General features: G+C 37.9%; 1 protein-coding gene across 1 annotated transcript in view; it reads right to left on the bottom strand.

The window, feature by feature from the left end:
- The window catches only part of syn2b (synapsin IIb), an 86,405-nt gene that overhangs the window by 37,183 nt on the left and 25,198 nt on the right, over positions 1-24,024 (bottom strand). The window contains exon 2 of the mRNA XM_042402772.1: positions 2,555-2,612. Within this exon, the coding sequence (XP_042258706.1) occupies positions 2,555-2,612 (58 nt within the window). The remainder of the gene's footprint in view (positions 1-2,554; positions 2,613-24,024) is intronic.

A 24,024-nucleotide genomic window follows, 5' to 3' on the forward strand; every position in this document is an offset into this window, starting at 1 on the left:
TCTGTATTCGCAAATGACATTAGTGACCACTGTGTCCACTGCCACAGTTAGAAATACAACAATTTCCAAAACCAAGCCATGCATCATTATAAACCTTATTGCTGACATTGAAAATGCCTGGAAATTATTTTATGATGGTTTCACTGAGTTTGTCGACAAGTATGCTCCCCTCAGAATGTACAGAGTAAAAGGCTGAGACAGTGCATGGTTCACTACACAGATTTATCTGACTCACTTCATGAGTGCAATGTGGCATAGGAAAAAGGAGATCAGGTCTTGATTTAGACTGGCCGCTCTTCAGGTGACTGTACAATGTATGCACAGTTGCAATTAGAAAAGCCAAAGCTAATTATTTCCTCATTGAAACCTCAAACACTCCTTTAAAACCATCCTTTAAAATTTTGGAAGGCTATTAAATCCTTATCTGTAAATAAAAATGGCAAAGAGCTTCCTTTGCATTGTTAAGGACTGACATAAAATCACTGATAAGGCCAAAATGCTTAGTTGTTTTATTGAGCGTTTCATTGCCTCTGGTCCCTTGTGGGACTCTCTCAACATTACTTGTAAGAATTCCCTACTGTTTATTCTGACAGTCATGTTACGGTAAGTTAAACCTTTAATTTTAATCCAGTTACAGTCTCAGAGGTGCATAAAGCCCTCAAACTTTTAGACACTAGAAAATTGGCAGGTCCTGATAACTTGGAGCCTTACTTTCTAAAGCTAGCAGCTGATTTTATCTCTCCCTGCACGATAACGAAATTCCTCTTATATGGAAATCTGCCTTTGTTCTTCCCCTGTTGAAAGGGGGTGACCCTACAGTTTTAAACAATTATAGGCCCATCTCCAAATTGTCTGTCCTGATTAAGGGACTGGAATCCCTTGTAAGTGAACAAGAGTTTTTCTCTGCTAAATATATCTTATCTGATTTTCAATAAGGTTTTAGGCGAAAACACAGCACAACTACAGCAGCCCTAAAAGTAGTACTGTAAGTGATTTTATTGAATCTTTAGACAACAAGCAACATTGTGCAGCACTTTTCATTCACTTATCTAAGGCTTTTGATACTGTGGATCATGCAATATTGAAGCAAAGACTTATCAGCGTAGGCCTGTCACAACAAACTGTTGGTTTGAAAATGATCTATAAGGCAGATCTCAGTGCATGCAAGTAGAAGGTATCACTTCTAGCTCCCTTAGAGTATCCAAGGGTATGCCCCAGCAATCAGTCCTGGGGCCACTCCTATTCATTATATATATCAAGAGTCAACAGAGTCAACAGTATCAAAAAGTTTCCACAGTTTCCAGTTTGATATACTGCTCTGCGTCTACACCAAATCAGGCTCTTTATCAGCTACAACTTGCTGTTAATACTGTAAAATATGCATTGTGTGATTTAAAACTTGTTTTGAATGCTGACAAAACAAAACTAATGATGTTTTTAAATGCAAAATCAAAGGCACTGAATCTATCTATCTATCTATTATCACTTTTCAGGGCTCTGAGATTGAGTCTGTATCTCAATATAAATATCCAGGAATTGTAATAGATGATTCTCACTCTGGTGAAAAAGTTGGTGAAAAAACTGAAGTTTAAGTTGGGTTTTTATTTTATAAAGAAGTCTTGCTTTTCCTTTAAGGCCAAAAGGAGACTTGTTGCTGCGACTGTCTATGGCGATGTTATTTACATGCATGCATCCTCGCAATTCCTACATGCGCTGGATACTAACTGCCATGGAGCACTGAGGTTTATTACAAATTTTAAAGCCCTTTCTCACCATTGCTCTTTGTATGCTTGGGTTGTATGGTCTGCCTTGTCCACCTGTAGACTTAACCATTTCCTATATATAAGGCTATTCTTGGTCTGCTTCCATCTTACCTATGGTTCAACATCCTTCAGAAAAGTATGGGAAGGTACTGTCTTCGCTCCCAGGACTTTATTCCTACTATCTGTCCCTAAAGCCTGTACTGAATTAGGAAAATTGGCATTTAAGTATGCTTCTCCCTCTGCTTGGAATCAGTTGCAAAATTACCTGAATCTTCGGGAGCTCACTGGACGAATTTAAAGTAATTCTAAATGACTTGGAGGCAGGCTCATCTGGCAGTAGATGTTTGATGTAGATGACTTGTGATGAATATTGATTAATATTTTTGATATTTTATGATTCTGTAATTTATTCTTTTTATTCATTGTAAATTGTTATATGTCCTTTTATGTCTACAACTATGTTAATTGTGCTGCTGCCTGTCTTGGCCAGGACTCTCTTGTAAAAAGAGATTTTTCCTGGTGAAATAAAGGTTAAATAAACCGCTTTTACACTTTAGCTCTTTTTAGAAACATATAACTTGCTGTGTAAAGCAATAAAAAAGTCTCATCTGAAAGACATTTTCGTTTTATTGAAAATGTTGTGCACCAGTGTCTCTGCTTGTCAGTAAAAGCATTTCCATATCAAACATCTGAATATGGTGTCAGTTCACTTTCATCTCTGTTCAGACCCCCCTCCAACCTTTTATAAACGATTCTGCAGCATGATATGCCTATAAAAATCAATGTAATACCTGCTCCACTTTGATGTCGTACTCCCCAATGACCTTCTTTCCCCGAAACACTTTGGCCCTGGAAGAGAAGAGAAGAGAAGAGAAGAGAAGAGAAGAGAAGAGAAGAGAAGAGAAGAAAAGAGAAGTGTTTTCCATTAGTACACTCAAAAGCTCTCAGTTGTCTATGCTGCCCTCTACTGGACATCACATTTCCTGTGGAACAAATAAGAGAAAGAAAATGGATGCCCGCTTGTGCACTTATTACGGCCAAACTCTCTCAGTTGTAAGGGAAAGTTTATTCTTGTGACCTTTAGAACACCTCAAACTGACACAGGAAGTCAGTGTGGCCTTACCAAAACTGCAATTAGTGTAATTTTCATTGAAAATCATTAAATTCTTGTCAGGGCTGCAATTCTGCTGCTATATTAAGAGCCGTCTTGCAGTTTGAATGATGAATGTATCCAATAACAGTGTGGTTTGATGTTGACTTCTTAATATCTTGGCTGCAATTTGCTCAAGAGTGATGTAGAAACAGATTATGAGTAAACACAAAGGCAGGCAGATGGAGAGCACACAGACACAGATAGACAGACAGACAGATGGACAGAGACAAGAGACAAGCAAAGAGGTACAGGCTGCCAGCCAACAGACAGATGAAAAAAAAGAAAAAAAATAATTTTACACAACCCTGTATACGGATCGCAGATGGTTTTCACTGCTTACATCATCAGCCCATACACTGATGCTAAACAAAAAAGTAATCATGAGTGTAGCCCAGAAAGAGCTAACATGTTATTGAAGCCCTTGCTGACAATGAAAATAGAGACCATATACCTTTACGGCATCTAACCTTCTGGAAATCTTTGTTTTAGTGCATTTGTTGATGCACCTGCTACAGTATAGAATAGATTTGTAAGGAAAACAAGAAGTTGCATTATCTTCAAACAGTAAAATTTGTCCAAATATAACACTGCTGCAGTCCAAAGTGAACCCCGTTCACGTCTACATCCTTGAACTTCCTTGAATCATCTAATAAAATAATTCATCCTTGTTAAATATCACAGTATACCAGCCTGTGTACCATAATATGACATTAAATCAAATTGAATGTGCACTGGTGGTTCCTCTCCATGCTGTCAAATTAAATATGTATATAAGATTTCTTCCATATAACCTCATAGGACATCATGTAGTACAGCGCAGAAGCATCTGGTTTGTTAGTCTAGTTCATTAGGATCATACCATCTGTGAGAGAAACACTTTGAGGGTATGATGCAGTCACTTCCAACAATCAATAACCATGCAGCACAATTGATAACCTCAGAATTACGGCAGTATATCTTTTTCAGCTGTGCTAGACGGTGCAATTCCGTTATGGTGCATTTTCATCAAAATGGGCAGCTGCTTGAACACGCTCCAGTGTTGCTATGATGACGCCTGTAAATTAAACACTGAAAGCTTGCTTACATCATTAAAAACATCATGTTTTTGACTGAAAAATGTTATCTCTCTCTGCAGCGTCAATTCAAAAATTTCCTTACAATTTCTCAGAAGAATTCATTACAGAGTAAATTAGGCTCCACATTCAGTATGTGTTCAGTATCTGCAGCGAACGAAGCAAAACTATACACAAAGACATAGGATGTCAGGCCATCACAGTAATGGACAATTATGGTGTTCTAATTAAAGGCAGCGGATCTAGCTTTCTCCTTTTACTCCATCAAACTGCATAATGTAGCAGTTTGATGGAATATAATCAAAACATGTGCAAATATGAATCACTCTATTAGAACTTGAGGTGAATGACACAGCACAGGAAACAGATGCTTATCACAAAGAGGAAAAAAAAACTTTCATATCTAATTTTTGTGGGTTGACAAGAACTTGTTTTAGCATACACCTGCATAATGCGTATGCTTTAAAGCTGTATCACTTGATTTTTTAAGGCCACTTAAGGGGAGCAGAACAAGAGAACAGATAAGTGACATATAATCTCATTATGAAGTTGTTATGTCAAATTTGTAAGCAAACGATCACCTATACTGTATATCCAGGAGACACAAAGCAACATTAACATTAATGGTGTTTGTGGCCACTGTACTAATATAAATCCCATATTTACTCTCCTTTTTAGTCTGTTTTGGTCCTTATCAACTCCTGAGAAAATATCTACATTAGCTTTTAAACTGCTCCTTCTTTAACAGTATGTTGACCAGCTAGTTGACCAACTTTGTGCTGTTTGGCGTTGGGCTGGTTGCAGTTATCCAGTCCTGCTGGAAAACAAGGTTGATGAGAGCAGAGGTTGCAGCCTTAAAACCAAAACAATGAGCTGAAAGATGCTAAACACTCTAGAGAGCAGAGCTGACTTACACATAGTCATCTGATCCCCTGTTAGAATAAAAACTATTGATTATTGCAGCTTTAACAGAAATTTCAAGTACATTGCAGTGACCTGGAGTGCACAGTGTTTCATCAAAAGCATGCAACCTGATACATGTCACCTGTAACACGGAAAGTGCTATCCAGTGGTCTGTTACCTTCACTATCCAGTTTGGTATTCAAATAATGTGAAACACAAACAATCTTGTTTTATCTGTAGGATCCATTTCAGACTATAGACGAGCAGTGCTTGAGCTTGGAAGACTGTTAAGTAAATATAAAGGTGCCAAAACAAATTTCCAGCTTTTCAAAAAAGCAGAATGCAGGAAGTCTTGCTGAATATTTGTCCTTAAGTGGAGCAGACAGCCATGGAGAAAAAAACTAAGGCACTTCATCTTCAAGTGAAATAATACATTTATTCTTTGAGCACAGGCAATCAAACAGACCAACACGTATCGACTATAAGTCTTCATCAGGGTCTAACAGACACATAATCAATCTAAATTATATACCAGCCGTGAGTAGCATTCAACCCAACCCCATGGAAAAATAAATGACCAATAGGGGGCGTTTTTTCCAGCTTTTCTTACACACTCCCAGACCAAACTTTCACTCTACATAGTGGTAAAGAAGAAAGACTTGAAAAAATGTTTTCATCCATCCAATAAATTTGTTTTCTGTTGTGCCTCACTGGACAGCTAACACGGCTATAGGCTTTAGTCCTATTAGGCTAAAGGATATAACACATTATGAAGTTGCAATTAATTTATCATCCCTGGCAGGTCATCCCTAAAGCTCCTTGTATTCAATTCCTAGCACCGTGTCTTATAATGAGACTTAAAGGAATGCAAGTCAGCAATGTTTTTCCTCATTTAGGATGGTGTTGGCACATGATCTGATTAGGATGAGACCAACAAGCTTGAGCACTAATTGAATTTAATTAGATTTTTGAAATTTCACTCAGGCAAAAAACAGGAAATGAAGCCAGAACAATTAATTTCATAAGAAGAGTGCTGACACATTCTCAGAGACAGAGATCCAGATGCTGTTTCATCACACTAAACATCTCCCATCCCCAGTCACATTTGGGAAAATACTTATAGTGTGTTATTTAATGAATTACAAGTGAAAAAGCACATTGTTGAGATACACTGAAGACAGTATCTTTAAGAAATATTTTCTGTGTAATTCTTTAAAACATTTAAATGACTGGCAATGGATTCTAAAAAAAACAGTCACAAATAGGGATACTGCAGAAGCAAACATAAATTAAATTGTGAGTCAGATGGATTTTAAGATCAAGCAAATTGAATTTTGTCTGCACCGCTGAACTGTGCAATTAATTCTTCTTTTAAAAGGATGTTGGAGGCAATATAATCTTTTTGTAAACCCAAATTGCCAACACACTCTGTTACAAAGCGGAAACCATCTAAGTTTCTATAGTAACTGCAGCAGGATGTGTGGGTGATATTAAGATTTAGATCACACTCTTGCTGTTATCTTAGCCTACCTTGTGAAGCAGCTGGATTTGCAAGTTCACAAGATCATGTGAAAATCCATCTTGTCAGGCTTCAAGTTATGCGCTTGTGTCCAAACCACCGGTGGTTCAGAACCAATCAGCATCCTATGAGGATTCTCGTGTGATCTTGTGAATCCAGCTGCTTTGAATAGTAAGATGGTGATCGACGGTGATAGACAGATGGTTCATCCAATCACCTGCCAAGTATATTTTGAAAGTGCCTGCCCTTTCCCAAACAGTTTCCAAAGACGACTTCTCAGATGTTTCTGTGTAACAAACCATCTGGTGTGTCAGGTTAGCTATTATCCAGCTGCTGCTGAGAATAATGTAACTCAGAGGGCATGATGGAAGGCTCTCAAAGACTGAAATAAAAGTGAATTACAATCACTACGTGCACTCTTTAATTCATGGGGTTAGGAACTCAAGCAGATACATCTGGAGTAAACATCTGAGAAATGAAGTTGGAATGGAGGTAGGAATTTTGAGGATGAGAAATACTAGCTCTATATATATTAGAATATGTAATATTAGAAATATAACTGTAATTTTAAAAATAAGTAGCACATAACAGTCATTAGTAATGGCTCTGGGTAAAGATGTACAGCCTAGAACATGTAAACCTTACATGTTTTTCCAATAAATCCGCTATTATGACTTCACATTATCATGATGACATGGACAAATGAGATGGACAAGTCGCTTGACAATAACTGATACAGATTTGTGGAGCTGGGAGAGAAGCCACTAAAAAAAAACATGGCTCTGTGCCGGGTTAAATTCAACAGCTGAGCTTTGTTGACTCCATTTTTTCAGGGTCATTCGATGCGCTCCCACTTTTCGTTATTGATCTATGGAGTCTGAGTCTGAGACAGACACAGAGTCGTGTGGAAATTAAACCTTTCAAATCAATGCGTGGTAATGGAGAAAGGGACAGAGAGAAAGAGATAACATAAAAAGAGAGAAATACAGAGAAGGAATGAGTGGAGTAAGTACTGCAAATCAGGGAGATAAAAATACACAAATTACATTTAACATAAGAAAGATTGATGTGCAATGTATCTACAATATGGACTTGTATTAACAGCATTTGCCTATTTACCATTTCAGTGTAATTATCAAGATATTTTGAGATAAAAGATAAGTTTTTGCACATCATGTTGGAGCAATTATTTGTTTACTTGGTTACCAAGGATTCATGGTAAAAACAATTATCCCAAAATAAATTTGGATGCTTAATTGCGGAATGGTCATCAAATGTTCAATGAATTAGTCTGAAAATATTCAGCTCAAGCTATGTTTTACACAAATTTAAGTCCAAGTCCTGCATCATATTGTTAGAGTTGATAAGAATAGACACCATAATCAGGATGTGATGAGTGTCTACAGCCCATTAAAGCATGATACGTATCATTATTTGACCGGTGATGTTCTTTGTCACTCTCTTCCACACTCCCTTGTTTCTCAGTTTCCTTCCTTAAACACATAAATTTCCCCACCCAACTTTCTGTTTTTCCTCACTGTGGTGATCATGATTGATCCAATGCAATACACATTAGTAGAACACATGCATGCAAATGAACCGTTTTTATCGGTTTAGTGAGACAAGAGTGAGAGGCAGACTGTGTTGCTATGGTGTTTTAAAAAGTAGGAAGTACAATCTCCGGGAACAGCATATTGACATAATTGTCTACCAATGGAGAGAATCCATGTGATTAAAGAAGCAAAGCAGCATTTGCGCACTATCTCAACCAGACTTGATAAAAATACAGAGCTGGTATTTACTTTTATTGGTTATTGTCCATTTCCTAGGTGACATGTGACATGTTCCTTCACCATGAATATTATGGTCACATTAGTTTGCTTAGAAACAGCTCCAAAGACTAATAACAACAATCACGTTTTCAGTCTCTGGAGAGCAGCTCTGTGTAAGGCAGACGCCACTGCATATGCGTAGTAGGTGATGCTGTTTACATTGATCTTTGGAGCCATTTCTAAACAAAGATGCTCAAACTCTTCATGGTGAAGGAACATGTCTCCCAGTGCAGCGGCATGGCTAATTGACATGTTTTTAATAGTTTTTGGACAACAACGGAGGTCTAAGGCACATAGGAATAATGATATATCAGGCTTTGGATACACAATAATTGTAAGTAAGATGGGTTTATTGTTGGTTTGGCTCTGCATGTGAGATTTGTTGACAATAAGAAAAATATAGAAAATCATCAGCTAAATCCTTTAAGAAATTCATATAACCAAGAATGCTTATTTCAAAAACCTGTATAAAAATGAAAGTGGGTTCTGCCAGACCATCTTCCCTCTCTGGCACAGCACTGTCACTCTGGTAATGCAAGACTATGCACGCCCAAACCATCTCTTTTTCTCCTCACTTAATCCACAAGTGATTCTGTAAAACAAGACTGTGCCTGTTAGGGTGAAAGGACACAATACGTGTTAGAGCCATCTAGTAAGCTCCAGTGTGGTGGGAGATAGCAGGTGTGTAATTATATGGCTGGTGGGCACGCTGTTACTGCAGGTGCACACCGATATAGAGGTACAGTCAAAGGAATAACACAGGGGTTGTTGAACTACGTCAGCTGTAGAACAAGAATTAATTTTTAGTCTCTATGGAAACTTTCTGACTGCATGCTAACTCTTAAGTTTTTCAGAGCATCAGAGCAGCGTTACTGACTGACAGTGGTAACAAAATGTTGCTGCACTGCTCACTGTTTTCCATCAAGCACTCGTCCGAATCAGTGGTGTAAAGGCAGGTATTTTACTCAGGTTAGCTGATGACAAACACCTGCTCTGACATCACTGGTTGGGAAGTACTACACTAGGCTATTTACTTGTAGATTAGTACAAAAGAATACCACTTGAGACTGGAGGAAGGAAAGATGGATGTGAGAAAAGAGCATGATGTATACTGACTGACTAAACATGGAGAAGCAGCATTCAGCAGTTTTTATGCATCTGGATCAAACTCCCAGAAAACATGAGGTCTACTCAAACTCTCAGTTCTTTTAAATCAAGACTGAACAGTTGCCTGTTAGCCCCTGCCTTTTATTAAAGTGAATTTGGGACTATTTATTCATATCTGACACCATGGCTGCACCGTAACTTCTCAACTGATCTCTCTTTTTCTATTTTTGCTCATTTTTTGATCTTAGATTTTATTTAACTTTTAATAATATCTCATGTCTCTTTTACACCTTGCCTTCTTTGTTTTATATAAAACACTTTGAGTTGCCTTGTCGTTGAAAGATGCTGTACAAAGTAACTTGAATGAGAGCCTTGCCTTGAAGGAAACTGGCTGGATTTCACAGAGCAGTACTAACATTGTACGTTGTATTGGACAACTGATTAAACAGGACACCGCAAGCTCACAAATTCTCCTTTTATTCAGGGCTAAAGAAAAAAAAGCTGAGAGAATAAAATTTGAGAAACACAGGCAGTTCTGCAGTAAATAAAAAGGATAAAATTGAGTTTGGATGCTGACTGGTGTGAAGGTAACAGCTGTGACTCAGAGTGTGTAACACAGAGTAGTTGAGAACCACAGTGAATCGTCCAGAGACTCATCAGACACAAACTAACAAGCATACACAGAATTTTTTAGCTTCTACTTGTTCATCTTCTTTTTTTTCTATCCAGGAGGATCTGTCTGGCATGTGTCCTTCAGTGCCTGTGAGTGTTTAAGTGCACCCCTGTGCACATCATGAGTGGAAAAAAATCCCAGAACTCTGATTGGCTGCACTGACTGAATATGAACAGCATACAAAGCTTCAAATCAGTAGTACTGGCTCACGTATTCTTCCCTGAGGTGAAGATGTCACTTGAATTATTTAGCTGCAGCACAGGAGGATGTAACACCTCCTTCTGTCACTATCCTCCATCTCAGGCCTGCAGGAACACAGGTATCACACCCTCTCTACATGTAAATATATCATGTCAGTGTATCTGGCAAAAACTGAATTACTGTACAACAATATATAGGGTTACAAGTCAATTTAACTTTGACATCTTCTATACAGTCTAAAATCTAGATGAGCACATTTGATAAACATTAGCTTAAAAATCTGGTTAGTTAGTCAGTAACGACAGGCTTTACTGTGCTTTATAGATCGGTGAGAATCAATATGTTGTTCATTAATAGATTTCATCTGGATGCGCTGCAGCTCTTTTCCAGAAGTTAATTGGTAAAACAGTTGGAAATTGCCTTCCCAATGAGTTAAACATCCTGCTAGAAAGACAAATCAAGTGTCATGCTGAAGGAGGCAGCAGCCAGAGGGATTTTTCACAACCTGGAAACCCAAAGTTGGTCATATTAATGGCTTCTTACTGATATATAAAGCATTACTATAATATTAGGTGTGTTAACCACTGATAAAGCCTTTAATAGAAAGCTTTTTTAATAGTGACTTTCCTTCTAAGTTGAATAATTTCTAACAATGGAGACTCCAGATGATTAAAAACATAAACATCTTGCTGTAAACTTAATGACAAATACATTTGTAGATTGTATAACTTGTAGAGTCGGAAGTGTGTGTTTGTGTGTGTGTGGTGGTAGAGAGATTAGTATGTGTGTGTTTGGTATTATAACATTACTGTGATAAATTATGACCTGCAGGACAGGCTGTGCTCTCATGCACACACACACATGCATGCTCAGAAGTGTGTGTGGGTGTGTGTTAGTGTGTGTTAAAGCCCCCAATGGCAGCACATCTGCCTTATTGAAAAAAAGGCTTGTCTGGGGAATAACTTCAAACTAAAAGCTTGATTGCTTTCTTAAGGTTTCACTCAATCCCGCCTGCAGATATTGAGAGATTGGTTGCTGAACTGTGTGTGTGCTATGTGTGGGTTGTTTTTTTTTGTGCTTTTTGTCCTTGGAAAGCAGACAGGAGTGACAGTATTTTTTTTTTATCTTGTCCCTGTAATTTGACAGCTTTGTTTTAACTGTGCTGCAGAAGCTTTCTTTGCCTTCCTCTAATAGCTTCTCTTGTTTTTATCACCCACCCTCCTCTACCTTGCAGTTTTTCCATCATGGTCTCCTATAGTTTATCTAACATTCACCTTTTCTTATCTTTTTGTACTTTTCTGAAATAAGAGGGATATGTTTGTTGGCTGAGAAAAAAATTAACTTCAGTTTTACTAGTTTGAGTCCATCTGCAGTTGAAACATAGCCTCCAGAGCCGACCAATCAGAGTGGGCTCATCGGGAGGAGTGCCTTAAAGAGACAGAAACTAAAACAGCCTGTTTCAGACAGAGGCTGAACTGAGGGGCTGCATTAAGAGTCAATATAAGATAAACAAGGAGTTTTTTAAACTCTAAATCATGCAAAGACATTACAGTAGAGCCTGAGAATATAAATATAGACCTGAAAATGTGCATGATACGTCCTCTTAAAAGCTTTCAATTCTGCAATAATGTGACCCAGGTGAAATTATTCGGCATTTACAATAATGCACAAACTATTAGTTTAGTGAGATCTCAGTGAAGCTTTTGTCTTCCTTCATATCTTTACAGAGGAATTTCCTAAGATTTCCTCCTGGTTTTGCTTTTTTTTTTTTTACTTCCAATCAACTTCTGAATGGCAGTTGACAGCAGCAGCCAGTCACCAGAACATGTCCGTAGCTTTTCAAACTACCAAAGCATGACAGGTCTGACTCTTAAAATATTTCAGGCATTAAAAAAGCCATGCATTTGCTGGATTTTCATTGATTTGTAGTTATGATGCCTAGATTAAAAGTTTGTTCAGGAGGCAAGCGGGGGAGGGAGGGAGGGATTGCGAGATTGATCAGCAGTGTCAGCTAATCATGGCCTGCCTTTCAGTCATTAATGCTAAAATCAATAAGTAAATGAACAGGAGAACATTGAAAGTGACAAACTGAGCAATTCACTGAGAGGAAGAATGGTAATTAGGAGACATTTATTGATGGTTTTATGATAAAGAATAAGAGAGAAGAAGTAGATAAAAACTGCATAGTCAAACTATATGGAAACATATTTAAGATGATGCAAGTCTGTTAAAGTGACTGTTAACAGTATCAGACACCTTTTACTGCACAGATACAACTATATTCTATGCACTTGTTATCAGGTTCGGTGCCACAGTATCAATATTCTACCATCCTCTCTCCTGTCAGAGTGTGATCTGTATTGCCAATTAGCCAGTATTGTTTTCATTCAGATTGAATGCAGTGGTTTTGGTGTTCGGTTCAGTAATTAGCAGGAGCAACAAAGCTTAACAATTAGTGGCAAATAAGGGACATGATTGCTCATTTTAAAATAAGCTTCTCCATGCAGAAGAAAACTAACCTCCTCATTACTGCAAATTGTTGGCTGTGCCAGAAAAGTCTCAGTCTGATTAGACTGTTGTATTTCTCTCCTACAATGGAAACCTTCAAAGAAAAAAAAAAAGTAAGCAAGGATCATTGTAGACCAATTAAACTCCTGATTTGATTAATTAATTGATTGATTAATTGTTTTGTATATAAAATAACAGAAAATATTGTAAAATAGCTTATCCATTATCCTTTATAAGAGCACATGGTTGCATTTGAGAAATTCCTTGTTTTATCCAACCATCACCCTAAAATGCAATGATGTTTAGTTCAGTATTATATATGACAGAGAAGAGCAGCCTAAAGAAGCTGAAACAAGACTATATTTTTTGGTGTTTTTGTTCAAACAAGACTTAAATAAACATCACTAGCAGCTCTGTGTGGCTGTATATAGACACAACAGTGCTTTGAGCTCTGTGCTAATGTCAGCATGTTAACATGCTCACAGTAACGATGCAAACATCCTGATGTTTGGCAGATATAATGTTTGCCATTTTCGCCATCTGGCTAACATTTTCTAATCAACTCTAAACACAAAGTAAATTTGGAAATGTCATTTTTTTTTGGTCATAAACTGAATTAGCTACAGGACAAATTGAAATTTTGATCCAATGATGGTGCTAGATAAAAAAATATTAAAAAATCAGGGATTACAAAAGTTATTACAATTCATCCTGAGGGGGACATGAATGCCATCAAACTCAAGGTGTCACTAGAGGAAAAGTCACCACAGTCAGTAGGATTCATCCTCTGGGGACCATGAATGTCTGTACATAATTTTATGGCAATTCATCAACTGGTTGTTGGGATACTTCAGCCTGGACCAAAGTAGTGGACTGACCGAACGACAAACATTTCCATCCCCAGAGCCATCCATAAAAATGACTGAAATGATTCATCGATTGTCAAAACTGTTGCAGATAAATTCTCTGTTGACGAATCGATTAACAGACAAATTGTTTCAGCTCTACAGCAGATTCATTTTTTTAGTAAAGCACATACAGATGAGATGCAGGTGCACCACTGGGCTGAGAGTGTTGTCAAATTTATACAAATGATTCAACAATGACTTCACCAGGTGCTGACATTTCTGTTGTTCAAAGCGGGTTTCTGCCTGACACTTTTACAACAGCTTGCATCAGATTTATTGCTACTATATTGGGCATTTCTGTTCATTCTCCACTCTACTTAACTAGTTTATTTGTCTCTGTTGAGAAAACATGACTGTTATGTGTGTCAGTTCCAGGGTTAATGTAAGTTATGTGATAGACTCAGATAATGTGTAGTCAATGTTTGGTTTTAACATCAGAGGAACAATAAGAATAAAGGATTTGACAAAAGTGCTCACATACAGCAGAATAAGCTCAGGAGAAAACTTGACTAAAATGGATGAGAAGTTCACGGGCTAAATCTAAATCCAACACAGTGTCCCTTCAAAAAGGGAGACATATGCCCTACCAGGATACCTGCCCTCAAGTCACTTTGGGCTTTTAAGATTTAGGGAGTTGTGTTCTCAGTTTTAAAGATTTCCACTCCAGCTGAATATTTTATTTACTGACTGAAAGGCTGTGATGGATACAGAGTCGGAAAAACCAACAGTGGATTAAACTGACAACTCATTTGTTTTGGAAAAGCAGGGCATAAATCTATTCAGGTCCTCTTATGATGGAACAACAGTGAAACAGTGTCTCGCATATACCAGAAATCTTTATATTACTTCATTGTACTGGATGGACAATGTTGATCCCACTGCAGAGCAGATGAGTAACTTATTAAGCACACAATCTCAAAGTACAAAATTGCTGCCTCTGATTTTTGCAAGAAGATGACCGGTCTTGGAATGAGAGCCACACACTGATTCATCTTTCACTGAGGTGAAACTAAGGTGAGTGCCCTTCCTGGTTTAATGGGGGGTTGAGACAGAGTGTCTGTCTGCAGCAAGACAGAGAGCAGATAAATCATTGCAGACAATCCTGCCGTGGCTTGGCATAAATGAGACTTTATGAACACTTTATCCAGATGTCTGTTGAGCTTTTGTCTGAGGTTGGCCTGCCTCTTTTGGAAGATAATAACACAGTAAATGCATACATATAAAGGAAATACATGTCTATTGTATTTCACTTTACTTTTGTGTTTTGGTTTGCTCTAATTAAACCTGTCTGGACACACCTGCAAGCACAGACTATTTAAAATACACACGGACATGCACATGTACGTAGAAACACACACAGGCAGACATACAGATATAGGCAAGAGGCTTATTTCAAGACTGAGTGATGTTTTGAAGAATTCAGCTGCCAGTGAAGCAGCACTTCAGTTTGACACTGGACAACAAGTTCAGGCTCATATCAGCTGTCGGCTCGTTGTCGTGCATTTCCTTATCGCTTGAATAAAAACAAGACGTCTGTCTCACTTCAGGTTTCATATTTAATGTAGTTTCTCAATTTGGTGATGAGATTAACCAGACCCTCTCAGGACGCACTCAGGCAGTGTAGGATTATCACAGAGAGAAAAAGACAGTTGTTGGTGGTCATACTTGAGTAGAAAATAGTTCAGTTTCAAGAAAGATATGTTGCTGTTGAGTTTTTCCAGATATAATTTTTGTATGATTTGATGGCATGAATAAAGTTCCATTCATTTCCATTTATTAGGATGCTAGCTTAAAGAAATAGTTAAAGTTTTTGAAAATCAATACCACTGTGATGCGTGCATGCTAAATATGAAGCCAGCGGCTGCAGGCTGTTTGTTTTTTTCAGAATGTAACTTGTTGCTTTTACATGTTTTAATTTGTGAGCTTGGTAGCCTTTAACATTTGGAGAGAGCCAGGCTAGCTCCTTCCCCCTGCTTTAAGTCTTAATGCTAAGCTAAGTTAACCACCTGCTCGCTCCAGCTTCATATTTCAACCACAGACATGAGAGTAATTGATATTCTCTGTAAAGATAACTCAAAGCAAGAAAGGGAGTAATTTCCTAAAAAAATCCAACTATTCCTGTAAGTTTCAGCAGTGAAGATTTCAGAAGCTCACTAAATCAAAAGCTCAGATCAGGGTTAAGTGAGAAAGTTGGGTGAAGTGACCTTTAGGCCGTATTCAGACCAAATGAGGCGTTGACAGGAGCAGCAAGGTTGCAGCAAATACCAAGCTGAAAACTAAAAACTGATGTGTCAAAGATAAATTCACCTGATGGACATCAAAGGAATTATCTGTGCTGATTTCAGCATCATAAAAATTAGTTTTTGTGAAAGATTATTCAACAATAGCCTTGCAAGAAGAAGCATTCATCCCCTACTTTCTCTCACATACACATCAACACATTAATTAATACAGCATACACCTACAATCAACTCCCCACACTCTTATCACTATTTCACTGTCATAACTGTTTGCAAAGTCATCATCACTTCACTTATTGTTCTGCTTTGTATGATGCACGGCTGTATGTGGTTGTGTGTGTGTGTGTGTGTGTGTGTGTCCATCGCCCACACCGGCTCATAGTCGTGACAGTGCTTGGGGCGTAGTGTTTAATTTTAGAGAGAGAGACAGACAGACCAGGAGACAAAGAGAGAGAAAGACAGACAAGGACACAAAAACTGCTGATCCGCCTGTTGGCATCGTGCCTGATAGGAAGAGTTACAAACAAATGGTTCCAGGTTATGACAATCAGCAGGGGAGATATAAAGTAAATGATGCATTTACAGAGGTGACCATCACTCCATTTAAAAGCATTACAGCAAGTGCTTTGTGCAATGTGTTGACACTGAGAGAAACATGAAATAGAAATGTGGGTTATAATGGTGTGTGGACTGTTTTACTGTAACTTGTTGATTGTTAAACAGTCATTGATGTTTGCTGAAGCACCACTATACTAAACTTTCTGTGTAGTTTTACATTCAAACAGTGAAAAGTTTAAAAGATAATGTTTAAAACTGCACAGTTCAATCAATATTCTTATAACTTAACTTGCAGTTATGAACCAACAGATTATTATGGCCAAACTCTGCAGTCCCCCTCAGCTCTGTGGAGGTTTTTAATGTCTTTCAGAATCAGTTTGCTGGTTTTATGGCCTCTGACTTAAGTGTTTTGGTTCACTCTCACCGCTTTCAACGATTTTCAGCTGCAGAAGACAGTTACTCTGCAAAAAAGCTCTGATAAACACATTGTATGTTACCTTCTCAGCACCAAACAGAAGATAGTTAGTGATGAGCTGGTGAACATAGTGGAGCATTTAGCAGCTGAAGAGCTAATTATATTTCATAGGAATTGTTAGAGACTAAAAACAGAGGTAAAAGGAGAGTGAATATTGGATTTTATTTTTAAAATTGTCAGGTAAACAGAAACATAAGTACAAATGAATGTTAATGTGGCTCACTGTCTGCTGGATGTGTAAATAAAATGTTAGCCATATCAACTTTGTACTAAGACTAGTTCTGCTGCTTAGTGGTCAAAAAAACAAACAAACAAACAAACAAAATCAATGCAACTTTAAATTCTCCTATTTGTGCATATTGTTGTCCTTCATGGATGAGAGTAACTTATGGGTCAGCAGAATAAGAAATATTGTGAGCTAATTTTTTTTAATGAAATGAGGCAAAAACACATCTGCATGCATATGGCACAAATGTATTTCTGCCTAATTATTTTTGTAATTTTGCAGATCAAGGGCAGAAGAACAGTCCTGGCACAGTATAGTGCAATCTGAAAAAGTGGCTTAAGCAAAGATGAATACCTCACATTGTTATAGGAGGGAATACATCATCAGCAGGCCGATGACATCAGTTCTCTCTCTTAAAAGCAGCAGACAGTTATCTAATTACCTTGACCGGGTTGGCCTTGCCACAGAGTCCGAAAGTATAAATATACAGATATGTTTATATGGACAGATGATGTTCCCTTTTAAGTGAGATGTACAGTTTTTTAGGTTTAGAAAAAACTGAAATTCCTGCTACCATGATTATTTTAAAAAACAAATATGAACAGTTAGCTCACAACAACAGTAACCTGTAACACGATTAAATTTGTGATGTGATATATGATAATGTTACCACTGTGAATGTGAGAAAACAGCTTGTTTTAACATTAGAGGTAAGAACCATCTATTTCTTCAAATCAATACAGACACACTTTATATCAAGTGGGAGAGGCAGGTGGAAATCACATTTGATATCAAAAATAAAACCATAACTTTACTGCAACACAGAATCTACATAAATATTTAGCTGACTACATCCAACATGACACAAATGAGTTTGTTTGGAGCAACAGCACAAAATAACCAAAATGAATTCCCTTGCATCACCAGCTTTGCACCAGCACGAAAACCACAGCACCTGCTATATCCTTGTTGTTGCAATTCAAAGTAATTACCTGTGTCATCTTCCTATCCTGTTTTCCACTCTCATTGTATCATACAGACTCATTACTATCTCTAAAACAAACACAAAGGCTTAAATATCCTGTGCTACTGAATCCAGCATGATGCTGTAAAGATAAAGTAATTGATGCCACTCATATCTCGTACTAAAAGAAAATATAATGATTAAAGCTTTGGTAATTTACTGCTCTGTTGCACAGAGTGCGATCAATCCTGTGTCGATACTGAGCCTCAGCAGTAAGCCGGTCTTTAACTAGCTTGTTCATTTTTTCAGTCGATTCCTCACTGACAGTTTTCGGGAATTAGATAATTAATCAGATGCTTCAAGAAACCTTCCTCTGACTTTCTGTATGCAGACTTTGGCAATGCAAATATTTATTGTTATTCTTTTTTTCTCTACTATTATCTCGAAGGCTAGGTTCACAATTTTTCAAATCTATCTTAAAACATCAGTCAGGTGCCCATATGAACACTGAAAGAGATTTTCCTCGCTGTAATCATTCCTTATGTTCATACTGGCTGTTAAAAGATCCCCTTCAAATGTGCTTTCAATGTCAGTGATGGGGCCAAAATCCACAGTGTTCCCACACAGTCATTTTGTGCAAAAATGTATTTGATAGTTTATCTGAAGCTTATATGAGGCTTCAGCAGTCTGAGTTAGTCATATCAAGTGGATATCTGACACATTTACAGTCTTTTTAGCATACAATTCCCTCTTTTCATCTTTTTGGCACTAAAAAGACTGTAATGTTGAAAGATATCCACTTGATTTGACCCATTTGGACGCTGAAGCTTCATATTAGCTTCAGATAAACTTTTAAATACATTTTTGTGCAGAAGGAGGACTGTGGATTTTAGCCCCCATCACTTACATTTAAGTGAATTATGAAGGGATCTTCTAATGGCCAGTATGAACAGGAGGAATGATTATGGCAAGACAAACCTATTTCAATGGTCATTTGGGCTCCTGACTGTTGTTTTAAGACAGACTTCAAAACTTGTGAACCTGCCCTTTAAAGTTAAAAGTTAAAGTATAAAGATTTGTATGCAAACACTGGAGCACAAGGTACCTGAGAGTCAGTGCTCCCCAATCTTTTTGGCTTGTGACCCATCAAAACAAAGCAATATCTCCATGTCAGTGTCTCATCACCAGTTACACATTGTGTCTACCAGTTGAAACCAGTTCAGAAAGGAAAGTGTGAAAACATACAATTAAATATACACTGAAATATGGGAATTATAAGAGAAAGAGGACGGGGATTAATAAGTCTTGGTGCCACTTGGCTTCGTAGAGGTTTACATTAGAAATGTGGTGCTCACAACAAAGTAATATCAGAGCAGTGCTTTTCAAGTTAATCATATTATAAGGGTAGTCCCCAGAGCAGAAGCTCACTCTGTTTCTGTGCCACAAATCATAGGACTAAATACAAAATACACCCTTGACTCTCGCTAGTGTTGTGCTTACTCTGTACACAGCACAGAAATTGTTGCTGTGTACAGAGTTTTGTCCACAGTATAAATCTGCTGGAGCGCTGGTTGTGTCTAAGCTTAGTTGATATTGTGTCCCAAACGCAATTTGCATGACTAAGCAGTATGTCCTGTACGTGCCAGAATAAAGTGTACTGATGGATTGTTCCTTCAGCCTACAGACATTTCATCAATCTCATGATGGCAAGATAATCCTGTCAGAATGAAAAGAAAATGTATAAAAAATAGACTCTGTGATCCATTTGTAAATGAAATGATTCCTGAAAATGATTCTTGCATTATTCTTTTATATTTATTTCTGCAGAGAACACCTTCTGATCTGGAGTTCAAACATTTACTGGATTCATAATACAGATGAATGGAGTGGAGCGATGCTCTTTCATCAGAATCTGTTATTATTATTACCCAATGTCACTAATCTATTGCTAAATCATACAAGACACAAAAATTACAACTTATATCATTAATTTGGTTTGGAGCTATGACTGCAGTTTTATTTTTGAGGTAACAAACACATTTAAATCAGTTCATGTTTCTTAGAAAAATAGGACAATAGTTCCAGCAGGTGATATAATGTTTCAAAGTATTTTTGAAGTGTCTCCATGCAGTAATGTCAAATTTTATATTATCATATATAGCAGGAGTCAGAGAGATCTTACTTCAGTGTAATAGAAAGGGGCCTTTTATTTATTGTGTGTAGGTAAATACATAGCAGGTGTGTATGACAGCTGCTATTTATTTCACTGCAATAACATTATTTTTAAAACAGCGTCACGGGGCGTCTGCAGTGATTCATCGTATAAATCTGATGTAATTCAGTGTTTTATAGCTGACATAGCCTCCAAGCTGCTAATTAAGTAACTGAACAGAAGACTCTGTTTCCCTCAATTGGTTTGTTTTAACTTCTAAACTCTCCAACAGAATGCGTGAGTGGAAGCCAGAGACAAGGGGCGTACAAGGAGGTATTAACAGCGAGAGGGAAAGAGAGTTAGATAAAAAGGAACCATGAAACGGCTCTCTTACAATTTCTGATGGACTAATCAGTTTAGTCTGTGTGAGGTGGAAGCAGCTTGCATTGGGGTTAATGGAGATTTAACCTAAACTGCAAGTTACTGTTTATCACTACAAGATCATTCAAATATGACACCCTTACACATACATAAACACTAATAGGCACATTCATTATAAGGAGGTGATGCCTATTATTGTTTATATCCATGTTAGACAATTCACAATCCAAGGATAAGCACAAAAAATATTATCAGATTCTTCATCTATAAAACTCAAACTGAAATTGTCACAAATCTGAAAATTTACACACACTGACCTGCAGACATGACCTGGGAGGCCATATAATCTGCATCTCTGCATACAGAGCACAAAGAACACTCCCCATCACGATGAATGTACCAGTCAGTGGGATTACAAAACTCTGCAACACACAGACGGATAGATTAATGATTTATCAATGAATCCTGTGTGGCTCAATCGATTGCAGTGTTTGTAGGTGGGAAGTCTTGTGGCTGAAGTAGTAACTCCTGCTTGTTGATGGGGTGGGAGTACTGTATAGTGTAAACCTCTGTACATGTGCTGATGAAACTACATGTGGCTAAAGAAGTGGCTGGTAATGAGTATATCTGAGGAGAAAGTGGCAGTTTGCACCTTCTCCAAGCGACACCAGAAAATCACACATATTGATCGGTTGCTCAAACACTACATTTTTATGTTCATCTGACAAGAAACTTCTTGCAAATTGGTAAAAAGTAGAAGCAATGTGATATTATAGTACCACGCTAACCTTCACCAAATAGTTACAGTTAGTTAAACATGCTATGAAGGTAACAAAACGCTGGTACAAATTGTCTTTGGAACATTCATATACAGTTGTAGTTATTAGATTTGCCGCTAGGTAGCGTGAGCCTACAGCTTGGTGAAACTATAATTTGGAATGAACACGCTGACAAAATATGACATCAGGAAATGTTTCCAGGAATGGGAGAAGCGCTGGGACAAGTGTATCACATCTCAAGGAGACTACTTTTAAGGGAAGTAGAAAGGTACTACAAGAGATTTATATTGACTGTTTTTGTTTTTTTTTTTTAACTATTCTGTGAACCTTTGGGGCCCCCCTTGTAGGTGTGATGGGCTGTTGGGCATGTTGTCTTGCTAAAAGCAGCACCACATCAGAAAACCCTTCAAGAAGAGCTAATTATCATTTTGGAAGTCAATGACAAACATATTGTGTCGTTTAGGTATGAGGGCACTCTGCTCCCAACTGGCAGAGGGACTTGGCAGTGACAAAGACTGAGATTCACACGGAATTTAGATATTCCAACACTGAGGAAAAAATGAAAAGTTAGACAAGTGAAAATGAATCAATAAGGTAATTTAGCCCCTGAAGAAAAAAACCTACTCAAGAGAAAATGTGTCATATTATTAAAGAGATGAGCTTTTTCATGCTGACAGCTGCCTAAATTCAGTTGCCTTGGAGTCACATCATGCAGGAACTCTTGCCATATGGACACTTCAAAAACAATCTAGGTTCCTACTGAGCCATTTATGTGAACACTCAACTGAATAAGAAAGTGGCACACAGTCTGCTGTGTATTATAATTTAAGCTAAGATCCAAAGGAAAGTTGTTCAGCTCTGCATGCACACATGGCGCAGGCGCAAACTCATTAAGTCCTTTAATGTGGTTTCCCTCTTTCATTGTTCTGCATAACGATTTGTCACATAGTGGCAAAAGCAAGGACCTCTGCTTCTTTTTGGTTCAGTGCAACTTATTAATTGCTTCTTGTGAGGCTCCCAGCATTGTTGTGTGTGTGTGTGTGTGTGTGTGTGTGTGTATGTCAGAGATAAAGAGTTTAAAGTGAGACAGAGAACCACATTGAATGTTCAGAATGTCAATGAGATGTTTGTGTCCCTTCCGCTTAAATTTTCAATTTAGGGCTTGTAATGCTTGTAAAGAGAGTTTTTGAGCATTATGATTGACACATGGCATCACATAAGAGTACATATGCAGTGCACTTAACATCAGTGTTTGCTAGAGAGGAGGTGATGATAGACAGCAGAGGTCGTCCTGTCCCACAGAAACTAGACCAGGCTATTCCTTCAACTTCCGTTCTACAGTGTATTTTGCATAGAGACGTTTTTCTTAAATTAAACAAACTACAGCAAAAACTAAAGCTCCAGTTTAAAGTACTTTCAAACTCATTAAATCATTGTGCTTCTGAATGCAAGAAAAGCTGTTAAACTTTTATTAAAACTAATTTAAAACTTCAGTAGATCATTATCTCAGGATTCCAGTAGCATAGTCCTGAGGTCATTATTTGACATTTTAATTACTACGAGTAAACCTGATCCAATCATTAATTCAAACAAATGTATTTTTTGTGTAAAAATGTGCATGTTATGCCTTTTTTAATGATGTTACCAGTGTTACTTAATAAAATGAGTCATATGGGTAATTGGTGCTACATTAAATACTCATAAAACACAAAAATGTAATAACCATAAAAATACAGAGACCAACTAGAATATAGTTATGTTGACTGAAGGGTCATAATATTTCCATATGAGCACAAACGGTTTGTTAGACTAACATCTAATATTCTCTAATATTGGTCTACAGCTCCTCAGGCTTCTCACAATCAGTGTACGAAAGGTATCAAACGCATTAAGGGATAATAGAAGTTGAGCTTCTGTATCTCAACGGGCCACAGGCAACTGCAGCTCCACTGAGACTCGGTGGCCTTACTGTAGCTTCATATTAGGGAAGTGCTCTATTCTCATTATTAAACCAACACGCTGCTGACCCAGTCACACTGTATTAAATGAATTTGAGCTTTGATTTACACAGGCTCACCTGTGCACAAATAATACATGACTCAGGAGAATAGCTTAACTAAGCTGGTGAAGACATGCAGTACTGTGGAAATATTTTCCTCTCTGATGTTCCTCCTCCATTTGTATGTATGTATATGGATCTCAAAATGTCTCAGCTTTGCTGGCCTGGCATTCTCACTCGCTGCCCCTCCTCTCCCGCCTTATCTGACTCCTTCACTTGACATCTCTCCATACCTCAATCTCCGTTTCATGCGACTATAACCTCTCACTCTCTATCTCTACCTCTCTCTCTTCCCTCACTCGTTCACCCCTTCTCATCCTCCTGTCGGCCTCTCGTACTGTGTGTGTGTGTGAGAGCATTGAGCCATGACATGGCCGAGTGCAGCGCCCCTGAGGGCAGTCATGCGCCATGGTGCTCAGTCGATGAAGACGATGGAGACACGTGTCGCAGATCTTTCCGGTTACTATTCAGTGCTAATCTCTCTCTCTTTAACCTTCTGTGTCACATACACACACACAAACACACACACACACTTTCCCTCCATTCATTT

Source organism: Thunnus maccoyii, chromosome 3, assembly GCF_910596095.1.
Source record: "Thunnus maccoyii chromosome 3, fThuMac1.1, whole genome shotgun sequence".
In the NCBI taxonomy this organism is placed as follows: Eukaryota; Metazoa; Chordata; class Actinopteri; order Scombriformes; family Scombridae; genus Thunnus; species Thunnus maccoyii.